Source organism: Equus caballus, chromosome 26 (genome assembly GCF_041296265.1).
Source record: "Equus caballus isolate H_3958 breed thoroughbred chromosome 26, TB-T2T, whole genome shotgun sequence".
Classification (NCBI taxonomy): domain Eukaryota; kingdom Metazoa; phylum Chordata; class Mammalia; order Perissodactyla; family Equidae; genus Equus; species Equus caballus.
The window spans coordinates 35,139,354-35,151,375 of record NC_091709.1 but is presented as its reverse complement, the minus strand read 5'-3'; the positions used below and the strand labels follow the sequence as shown (position 1 = coordinate 35,151,375).

Genomic DNA, 12,022 nt, shown 5'->3' with positions numbered 1-12,022 from the left:
GCTCTGCCAGGAATTGGGCTGGGGAGAGCTGAGCATCCGCGGCGAACACCGGCCCGTACATGTTCAAGTCCCTTAAGGCCAACGTTGTGTTTGGAGAGTCAGCCCCCTTGAAATACCTCAGGCACATCTGTCTGATGCTACGTGGAAGACTGCAGCTTGAAGCCAGTGCAGACGTCGCTCCTGCAGGAAGTAGATTAAGCCGTGTTTGTTGTAACAGGAAAGGCTTCTGTGATAGCCGTGAACCGAAGGCACCTGGTCAGAGCGGAGTCGCTGAGCGCCCAGCACAGACAGCCGTTTGATTTGCGGGGCAGGGCGTGCTTCCCTGCGGTGCCCGTGAGGTGCAAGGGGCTATTTTGGGCAGATGTTCCGTGCAGATTGTCTGGAGCTCGATTCTGAAAACAGAGGACAATCAGGCCGGCAGGGAGGGGGAGCAGAGGGAGAGGAACGGCACAGATTTCTCTTCCTACAAACAAATCTGGTCCGGTCCTTCACATTCTCGAAGGCTCACGGATACCAGCAACACATGGTCTTCTGTTTGTTTGTCGATAAAATTCGGAGCCATGTGCGTTTTGTAAACTGTGTGCGACGTTACTGTCACACAGCACATGGCCTGCTTCCCCGTGCCCTGCTGGGGGGAGCCCAAGGCCTTGTCTTGGTTTCCAGCTGGATTTGATTAATGACACCTGTCAATTCCCGTGTATGAAAACAAATGTTTCAGAGATTGAGCCTCCCTTTTTATATTTTTAAAGAACATTAATGTACCTCATATTATTTGACTTTACCATGACAGGATCAGTAAAGCCTATGTCTACAGTTTTTATGCATTTAAAGATTTCTCCGGGGGCTGGCCCTGTGGCCGAGTGGTTAAGTTTGCGTGCTCCACTTCAGTGGCCCAGGGCTTCGCCGGTTAGAATCCTGGGCACAGACATGGCACCGCTCATCAGGCCATGCTGAGGCGGTGTCCCACATGCCACAACTAGAAGGACCCACAACTAAAAAATATACAACTATATACCAAGGGGCTTTGGGGAGAAAAAGGAAAAAATAAAATCTTTAAAGAAAAAAATTTCTCTCTATAGGAAACAGACACTGAGATTTCGTGAAATTTGGCTACAAGGAAGTTTTTATTTGTCTACGAAGTTAAAGTTGTAGTGTTCTTCCTTTTTTTTTTGTAGTGTATTTTAAGCTCTCTCCAGTCTTTCTTTTGTGTGCTAAATTGTTTTGGTTTTTAGCTTTCTAAGTGGAGGAAGGGGGAGTCTTTATTTTGATCTTATATATTCTGAGTGTTTCTATGGCATTCTTGTACTCCTGTGACAATAAAATGTCTGAAAAGCAAAATAAAATCAGAATTGAATTCTGTCTAAATATCTAACCTTTTATTACTCCCTTCCCCTCAGTCATTTTTTTCTTGCAGAATTGAAACTCAGGTATTAATGAGGGCCTTAAAAAAAAAGTCAGTGTTATAATTGGTTCCTTTGGAAATGTTTGAATTGGCGAATCTGCTTGTTTAACATACATTGTGAATATATCTCATAAGGCAAGCATTTTTTTCTTCGTCCTTTAAATTTGAATCCCAAATGGGCTTGAATGGAGCTGGAGTGAATGTATCCAATCTAAGTAAATCAAAGATAAATCCAAATGTGAGCTTACATTTGTGTGTTTGTGTTGTTCCTAATCTCTTCATTGTGTATCTTGCTAACAGTGAGTGGGGCTTGCTGCCTGCAAAGGTTTTCTCAGTCACAAAGGCATCATTATGATGTGAAAATAATTTTAAGAAGCAAAGAAATGGTCACGCCTGTTCACAACAACGAACGTTATTTATAGCAGCTTTCGAGATGGCCTTGAGGTCCCATCCGGCTGGGGCCTCAGCCCTGCTCTGTGCTTCCTCATTCTCTGGGGCTGCCCAGCCCCTGATTCATCCTTTTTTCAAAGTTGAGGTATAATTGACATATAACAGTATGTTCATTTCAGCTGTACAACATAATGATTTGATATTTGTATATATCGTGAAATGATCAACACAGTAGATCAAGTTAACATCCATCATCACACCTAATTACAACATTTTTTTTCTTGTGGTGAGAACTTTTAAGATTTATTTTCTTAGCAACTTTTAAATATATAATACAGTATTATTAACTACAGTCACCATGCTGAACGTTACGTACCTAAGACTTACTTATTTTATAACTGGAAGTTTGTACCTTTGGACCCCTTCAGCCTTTTCAACTCCCCACCTCTGGCAACCACCAATCTGTTTTCTGTATCTATGAGTTCAGGGTGTTGGTTTGTTTTAGATTCCACATATAAGTGAGATCATACTGTATTTGTCTTTCTGTGTCTGGCTTATCTCACTTAGCATAACGCCCTCAAGGTCCATCCATGTTGTTGCATATGGCAGGATTTCCTTTTTTGGGGCTGAGTAATATTCCATGTACACCTCTGTTCATCCTTTGTCTCTTTAGATTTGGCCCTGCTCCCTCTCTGTGCTGCCAAATAGTTCCTGGGCACCTCCCCTGGGCCAGGTGGTGGGCTAAATTCTGGGGAGAGAGGAAGTGAGATCCCTTCTCTGGCCCCCTTCAGCTACCTCTCAGCCTTGACTTGGCTTTCTCGAGCCGTCTGTTTGCATGTGAACTAGCTGGTCAATATGGGCTGCTACCTCCAGGACAATGAAGATAATTCTTTCAGTGTCTGTTGTTAGAGGAAAGTCTCTTATATACGGTGAAGGAGAAGCTAGACTAGGAAGTTGCAAAACTGTTTGTATGGTCTTTCCCAAAAAACTCGCTAGTGTTGTGATAGATAAGGCTTTTCAGCTGGGAGGTGTTCAGAGAAGGCCTTGCCGTATGGGAGCCAGAACCTGACTCCATTTTGAATTCCCTGTTCCTGCTGGGCTGCTGTCTCTCTTCAGCTTTCTTGAAGTGCACCACTGTCAATTCCTGCCTCTCTGACTTCCTTTGATTACCAAATTCCCCCAACCATTTAGTGATTATTGATTGCTGTGTAAAAACCAACTCATAGCAACCATTTGCTCACTTTTCTATGCTCAACAATTTGGGCTTGGCTCCGCTGGGTGGTTATTCTGCTGTCCTGGCCTGGAGTCACTCATGTGGCTGTCATCTGGGCTTGACTGGGCTGGCTTAGGATGGCCTCAGTCATGTGTTTGGTGATTGGTTGGCTGGGTCCCAGAGGCTAGCTTGGGGTTTCTTTGTATGGTGGGCACATGGTTCCTGGGGGGCCAGACCAGAAACCGCAAGGCCATTTGAGGCCTTACCTCAGAATTCATATAGCCCCACTTCCATCACATTCTGTGGGCCAAAGCGAATCACAAGGCCAGCTCAAATTCATCAGGTGGGGAAGCAGAAAGAAAGATCCATGCTTAGAGGGATGGGGGGAATCATCACTGTCATCTTTGTAAACTGTCTGCCACAAGCTGCTTTGCCCTTTCTCTTTATATCTTATTTTATTAATTTTTATCTTCAGCTAAGGGCAGAGGCATGGCATGATGGAGTGTAGAAGAATATACACTTCAGAATCAGATATACCTACAGTTATCACTTATAGTTTTTTATATTCTACATATTAATATGTTTGCCAGTTATATGTGTTGAAGATACACATATACACACGTTTTCTCAATCTATAATATACCTTATTGCATTTATAGTGCCTTTGGACCAAGAAAAGTTTTAATGTTAATGGAATCTGATTTCCTGTCTCACATGGTTTGTGCTTTTATATCTTGTCCAAGAAAGCCTTCTTTCCCCGAGGTAACAAACATTGTCTTCTGTATTTTCTTCTAAAGGATTTATAGTTTGGGCTACTCACGTTCTGGTTTATACCTCCCTGCTACTCATTTTTGTGAATGGTATCAATTAGGGTCCAACTTTATATTTGTCCATGTGGATAATCTACTGTCCTAGAAACATTTATCAAATATTCCATGCCTTTCCCCTGGGTCCACAATGACACATCTGCTGTCCATCACGATTCCACATGTGGGTGGGGCTGTTTCTGGGCTGTCTCTTCTGTTACTGGGCTCTCTCTTCTGTTAGCTCGTCTCCTCGCTAATTCTGCACTGCTTGACATTACTGCAGCTTTATAATACGTTTTGATATCTGGTAGGGAAAGTACCCGATCTTGTTTTTCTTCTCTAAAACTGTCTTCGGTTTTGTTGACCTTTGGCTCTCTCATAACAAATTCAGTTCCCAAAAAAATGCTGCTGGTGTGGTCTGTCCGAATACAGATCCTTTGGTATTTGTTGAGACTTAATATTGTGGCTTCATACGTGGCCTGTTTGTATAAGTTGCTAATCCTTGGGAAAAACATGCATTCACAAATCCTTGGGAAAAAGGTTTGAAATACATTCATGGATCAAGCTCAATAATGGATGACGTTCACATCTTCTATATGCTGACTATTTTGTATCTATCCTGACAGTGTCTATCCTGGCTAAATCTATTTTGTGACATTTGTAGAGCATTCTTTACATTTGTCTCATATATATTTTCATCATTTTATTTTTAGTCTTCTTTGTCTTTATGTTTAGGTGTATTTCTTGCCTCTAGCTTGTAGGAGGGGCCTCATTTTACATGGTTTTTCTTAACTAAATATGGAGTTTAAGTATTAAGTTTAGCCTACATTTGTTTAGAAGATCCATGTGTTTTGAGTTGTTTCTATCATCTATTTTGCTGTCTTTTTCTTGCTTGTTTTTCCTTCTCTTTCTTCCTCTCTTTTGGTTTGAATTTCTCAATTCAATTCCACTTTCCCCTTTCAACTTACAGAATCTAATTCTATTCTTTTAGTGGTTGCTCCTAAAATTTTAACATGATTCTTAACATCATGGAGGCCAAAGTTAGTCTTTTTATTTCCCTCCTGAAGCACAGAAGGACTGTGAAATGATTTAAATGTAATCACTCCTACCATTCTTTTAGTTGCATCTTGTATTTTTTTTTTTTTTTTTTTGGTAGGGAAGATTGCCCTGAGCTAACTTCTGTTGCCAATTTTCCTCTTGTTCTTCCCCCCGCCACCCCCCCAAACCCCAGTACATAGTTGTATAGCCTAGTTGTAAATCATTCTAGTTCCTCTATGTGGGATGCTGCCACAGGATGGCTTGGTGAGTGGTGTGTAGGTCCATGCTCAGGTCCCGAACTGGCGAACCCCGGGCTGCTGAAGCAGAGTCTGTGAACTTAACCACTTGGCCATGGGGCCGGCCCTGCATCTTCTATTTTTGTAACTCTCAAATGCCATTTCTGGGGGCTATGTGGGGTATTGTGTTATACACTAAGACTTAACCTGTGTGTTTATTGGCTCCTTATGCCAGATTGTGTGTGTGTGTGTGTGTATTTCCCCACCCAAAGTACATCCTTTAGAGAATTTTTTAGTGAGGTTCTGTTTATGGTAAACTTTCTCGCTCTTTGTTTCTCAGATATTTTTATAACATTCTTCTTGAATAATATTTTAGACGGAAATACAATTCTATATTGATAACTTCAGCATTTGAAGATTGCCTTGCTATTGTGAAGTAATATCTTCAGATAGAGCTTCTGGTTTTCTATTCTTTCTTCAACTTTTATTCTTATCTGTTGGCTGTTTAATCTCAGTGGTTACAGTTCTCATTTCTAAAATTTCTATTAATTTACCTAGTCTTTTTTGAAAGTATCTCTTTTCTTGTTTTTTGTTTCTTTCTTTAGTATTTAAAGCATACTCATTTGATATTCCCCATCTGGTAATTGTAGTATTACTCCTTGGGAACCTGATTCTGCTTCTTTCTGTGCTTGTAATAGTCGATTCTCGGTTCTTATTTGACCAAGTTTTATCTCTGGGCATTTATTACATGATACCATCGTTAAGGCCGAATCCCTTCAGAGTAGATTCGTTTTTGCTTCGGCCTGATGCCCTTGGAATACAAATCCAGAATGACTTTAAGTTAATTCTTCATCCAGAGTGTCGTGGACTGAATGTTTGTGTCCGGACAAAATTCATACATTGAAGCCCTAACCCCCGATGAGATTGTTCTTAGGAGGTGGGGCCTTTGGGAGTTCATTAGGTTTAGATGACAGTGGCCCCCATAATGAGATTAATAAGAGGAAGAGACCAGAGCTCTCCTGGCACACACACAGAGGAGGTCATGTGAGCATATAGGGAGATGGCAGCCTTCTGCAAACCTGGAATAGGGCGGTCACCAAGAACTGAGTCAGCCAGCACCCTGGTCTTGGACTTCCGGTCTCCAGAGCTGAGAGAAATAAATGTCTGCTATTTAAGCCCCTACTCTGTGGTCTTTTGTTGTAGTAGCTTGAGCTGACTGAGACATTAGGGTTTCCTGGATGCAGTACACAGTGAAAGTTTGAATCCCATCCACCATCCACAGTGAGGCCAGCCCGTGGTTATCATCTGAGGGAAGAAACCTCCTTGCTCCCTCCCCACTCTCCTAGCCCAGAGTATGGACAGAATTCGATAGGCTTCCTTTTCTTTCTTTTTTTTCTTTTGCTAGCGACTACCATTTTCTTTTACATCTTTATAGACTAAGGTTGTAGCCGTTCACGGGAACCATATGAATATGGGACATTCAGTTCTTACTCTGCAGCCTGCACTGACCCGATGCCAGTTTTCTGTCTCCTGGCTTCACAGTGAAAACCGAAGGCTCAGGGCTGTGGTTCCCCAGCCGGGGTGGTCCTGCTGCTGGGAAACGAGTGGTGCATTTCTGATTGTCACAGTGACTGGAGAGCACTAAAGGTCTTCAGTGCCCAGGAGCTGGGGAGGCTGTCTACCTGCCAAGTACACAATTTTGCTTTCAAAGAATTGTGCTCCTCCTAACACCAATGCTTTCTCTCTCTCCCTTTGGGAAACACCATTCTAGGGTGTGGGGACTGGTGGATTTCCTCAGCACTCCATGCCACTGGGACTGGCCCACTACTCCAGCTTCCTTTAATTTCTTCATTTTGGTTTCTGGGGATTTCTTGGAGCTCAGCTTTATGTTTCAAAAGGATTTTGTTATATATTTGATTTAGCCTTTCTAAGTGTTTTGTAGAAGTAGGGTTTTTTGCTTGTTTTTCAGAAGACCTAGCCCACAGTATCATTAACAGGGAAAGTGTTTTCATTCATTTTGCAGTATTTCGTGAGCATCAGCTAGACCCCAGGCATTGTGTTACCCAGTGGGGATATACAGGGTCCCAACCTTCATCTGAGGGCGCCATTCTGCAGACTGCCATGTGAGAGGTGCCCCTGTGTGCCGTGCAGCTGGCCATCCTGGTTAGGGCTGAGTTGAGCCGTGGTTCCTGCCGTCTCAGAGACTAGCACCATTAGCGGTGTCCCTAAATGAGCTTTTCAGCTCTTCCACGTTGGCAATCAACTCTTCCCCTTCTTTCTGGTCCCAGCATCTAGGTCTTTGCCCCCATACAAAGTATTCAGTCATTTTGTTTCCCATGGAGGTGACGGTATGCCATGGTGGATGTCCACCAAGTTAACGGAACTTCTTTCTTTGACCGCTACCATCCTATCATAGAGGAAGCAAATAGGTAAAGAAATGCAAGAAAATTAGATCCAGAGCAAGAGGTGGGCAACAGCTGGAAACCTCCAAGCCATACAGGTGTGTTCACATCATTGGTGCTTCATTCCAGAGGCGGGGAAGGGACCGCAGGACGCAGCCTTGGAGCAAAGTTTGCTCAGAGGTCGGCTTCCTCTCTGAGTTTCTCACCCAACTTAGAATTTGAACAGAAAGAGAGGCCAAGCAGCTTATAACTACAATGGTGTCCATGGAGTAAGGCGGCCTCTTTGTAGACTGAGGTTTCCATCCAGAGTCCGAAAGTGGCTCCTTCCACTCTCGTTTCCTCTCTTTCTTTCTTTCTCCCTCATCCGGTTATGTGATAGTGCTGTCGTCCCTGATCCAGTGCCAGACTGGTTTGATTTCCACTGTCTCATCAGACTAGCTAGAGGTTTTTAAATGACCAGAGCCTTGCTACTCCAGGTGTGGTCCATGGATGTATAGTACGAATGGGTATCATCTTGGAGCTTGTAAGAAATGTAAAATTTTAGGGCCAACCCCAAATCTGATGAATCTGAATCTTCATAACATGATCCGCCAGGGGGTTCAGACGCTTCTTAAATTTTAGAAGCCCTCCAGAGGAGAGTGATTCTAATGTTCCCTCCCTTCGCTTTTGATAGAATATAGTGGGGATTACGGGACAGTGGTGTTATATGATGTTTATAGTTTGCAGGACTTGGCAAAAACAGATGTCACAGGTATTATGGACTGGATGTTTGTATCCCTGGGTCCACCTCCAGATACCATCTCATTGGGGGTTAGGGCTTCAACCCATGAACTTTGGGGGGGACACCATAACAATTATTATATATTATAAAATATAAATAAGAAAAATACACTATAATATAAAATAATAATAGTAGTGATAATAAAAACAGCAAAAACTAGCATTTATTGAGCCAAGATCATGGAGCTCACCCTTGGAGGGTGAACACTGTCTGTACGTGTCACGAGCTTGACCCTACGCGCCCCTTGCATGGGCCTGGCTTTTAGCAGTTTCCGTTGACCCACATTTCTCCTGATTTCGTCTTGCAGGGCACGGCCCCTGCAGCGAGCAGGGCGGCAGTGCTGAGGTTGCTCCGGAGGAGACCGAAGGGCCGGACCTGGAATCCTCAGATGAGACTGATCACAGCAGCAAGGTGAGATTCTCATTTTCACGTCTCACGTCTTGAAGCACCCAAGAATCACAGCTGACGCCTCACCTTTGCAGCTGTGTGTGGTTAGAAGGCCTCTCCATGGGACCACAGTGTTTTTACTTCTGAGATTTCGCTAAATAGGATATGAAATCCAAGTTACAGCCTTAATAACAAACCCATATGTGCGTGTAGAGGGCGTAAATCACTCTTAATGAATTGAAGTCTCGTTTCATGCTCTTTCCTTCCCCTATCTGCATTTGCGTGTGATGAAACAGCATCCAAAATGCGTGTGATGGGGTCAGTTACGCTTTCTTGCTATTCATCGGTTCTATAATGAACTCCTTTTGCATTGTCTGTCTTCAGCTCTTGTTAAAGGTGAGCATCTTTTACATTGAAGGGAAAGAAACAATTTTTTTATTGATCCAAATAGAGCGTTCCTCGATTGACTGAGCACTGTGAGAAAGTTCTTATTCTCTCTCTTTGGTGCATAATTCATCATGCTTTTATCCCATGTCACACAGAGTTCTGTGGGTCCATAACCTCTTCTCATCACAGCCTCCGAAGCTCAATTTAAAAACTGTGTTACCTATATCCAAAGGACCCCTCTCCCATGAAAGCCATTGTGTGTGATTATGTTTCTGTATTTCTTCATCCTTTTTTAATAATGTTGTTGACCTATTTATGTTGATCCCGCTACCTGTCTTTTTTTTTTTGTGACATTTACCAGTCACTTAACCTGAGTGAATCACATAACTTTGAATTAGACCTTTGTTTTCTCATGTGCAACATCAGTGACTCTTGCCTTTGTCCACTGACTGGACGATTGGGTGTGCCAAATAATGTAACTATGGGAGACACATTGATAATGGAAATATACTATTCAAATGTGAACCATTATTTTAAAAGCCTACATTTTTATGTGTGTCCTTTTTAATCTCTTTCTGTAGTTGTATTCAGTCACGTGTCACTTAACATGGTTCTGAGAAATGTGTCAGGCAATTCCATTGTTGTGGGAACATCATAGAGTGTACTTACACAGACCTAGATGGCGTAGCCTACTACACACCTAGGCTCTATGGTACTGATCTTATGGGACCGCCATGGTATACGCGGTCCATTGTTGACTAAATCATCATTAAACAGTGCGTGACGGTATCTCTGTAAAATTTTCTTGAATGTATGTTTGACTATCTTCAGTGTCTGTTTTACCTACATATGTTTCTCTTTTATTCCCATAAAATCATCATTCTCAGTGTCTTTTTAAGTTGAGCACAGTATAAAATTTAACATTTTAAAGTAATATACATATTTATAAATTTCATATTTATATGAAATATTTATATGAAATTACATATTTATAAATTTATAAATTATAGACTGAAAGGCTTTATGTGGTTGGTTATTAATTAAAAAGCAACTGAATGGAAATACACACGTCTCAGTTAAAGCCAGACAAACAAACTAACAAAAACTGGCTTAAAGTTGCTTTTTATCTTTGTGGCTCTTACCTTCCTTTTACCTATTTTTGTTGGGGTGGGGGGTCAGGGAGGGTCAGTTGCCCTCAAGAGAAACAAATATTTCCACACTGAGGTAAGTTACTTTAAAGGGTATTTATTAAGTTATTCTATTATTGAAACTAAAAATGTTACTTCTCAATTTCTTATTTGATTTGGGAATACAGTTATTTTTTCCTGTATCTAAAACACTTATTTCTCCATATTTTTTAGCCTGGATCACTTTTACCTCATTGTAATAGCCCAGTGTTCTCATCCCCTTGTGGATTTTGAGAGATTGTTTCCATTTTAAATACAGTGAGTCATGAGTCCTGAGCAGAGTCCTCTGTAATATCAGGTCTGGCAGAGAGTGGAGAGGAAGGATGAGGCCCCAGGGTCTGGTTGTCTGACCCTGGCTGCGTCTCTGACTTCGTGCCTCCTTCTCCGAGAACAAGACCCTGAAACTCATCTGGAACTGACAGGGTCAAATGTAGGAACATGGGACGCTGTTCCTGGATTTCCCTGTAGAGATACACGGTGCACGTTCATAAAAGAGAATTTCTTCCAAATTATTGACGGGTTTGGGTGATGATTTGGGTATTTTTAAAGATTATGTGGTGGACTGCATTGAAACCATAGATTCATATTCCTTTTTGCTAGCTTGGACGTAGTGAGCCCTATGTGACTCTGTACCCTGAAATACTCCCTAGTTTGGGTTTGATTCAGATTTTATCTTATTTATTTGAACTATTCTGTTATGCAACCCAAGTTACTTAACTAAAATAGCCTTTAATGAATTAAATTTCTCACTTTAAGGTTTTTGCTTTCAAATATCCAAATTGAGCAAATGTTCTTGGAGACAGGGTCTTACTGTGTATTATTATGGTAAATAAGAGCTAATACTTATTTAGTGTCTTGTATATACCTGTTCCATATTAGCTCATCTCACCCTCACAATATTTCTCAGAGAGAGATACTGTTATTCCCCTTATTATATAGATGATGATACTGGAACAGAGGTTAAGCAACTCCTGAAGGTCACACCACTCTGAGATGGTAAAACCAGGCCTTGTGTTGTTAACTGCTATGTTAAAACTACCTTCTGGACAGATTGTTAAAGTCTCGTGTTAAATACTAGGTTTCAAAAAAGGAAGGAATTAATTAATTCGTGGTGCTATAAGCCAGTTAGATATATACCCTTTAGCCACTTGAATATTTTACTGATGCTGAAGCTTTCAGCGTGTCTTTTTTTAATTTAAAGTAAGAGCAAGCATATATCGTATATTTCTTGATTAACATTAACTATTTTTTTTGCTACATCTCCTATATCAGTATGTAATTTTTCTTGAGAATAAACCAAATGTTAATTTTTTTAAGTTGTAAGCTGTCTGAACACAGAAGGGTCATTTAGCCTTAATTTGAATGCACCAGACTGGTGTAGAATAGAAAAATAAAGAAATAAGTAAAGGAATAAATGAAATGAAGCAACTAATCATTTTTTGTTCCGGTTGAACATGTGAGGACTCTTGATATTTTTGTTTAATATTTTTGCTGTTCTTCCTGAAGGAATTATTTTAGGAAATATTGGGCAGGATAAAGAGAATGTATGTTGGAGTTGTATGTGTTTTCTGATTTTTTTAAATGGCAGTTTTTGCTTCACACAGCCTTTGTGGGTTGAGCAAGTAAGTAATTGCCAGCTTGTTGCTGAGCGGTGGTGGCCCTGGAATGTCACATGTAGTGTGGTGGGGGTTGGGACTTTCACACTGCAGGGCCAGCCTAGTGGCCTTTCTCTTTGTGAGCCACCCCCTTCCTCTGGTGGGGTGACAACCTCAAAGGGCCTCCTCACCAATGGC

The 12,022-nt window shown here is 41.6% G+C and overlaps 1 protein-coding gene across 14 annotated transcripts in view; it reads left to right on the top strand.

Annotated features, from left to right (window-relative positions):
• TIAM1 (TIAM Rac1 associated GEF 1) overlaps positions 1–12,022 on the top strand; it is a 351,800-nt gene that overhangs the window by 301,754 nt on the left and 38,024 nt on the right. For all 14 annotated transcript variants that reach the window (XM_070252087.1, XM_023630000.2, XM_070252085.1 and 11 more), the window contains one exon: positions 8,576–8,679. In XM_070252087.1, coding sequence (XP_070108188.1) covers positions 8,576–8,679 — 104 coding nt within the window. The remainder of the gene's footprint in view (positions 1–8,575; positions 8,680–12,022) is intronic.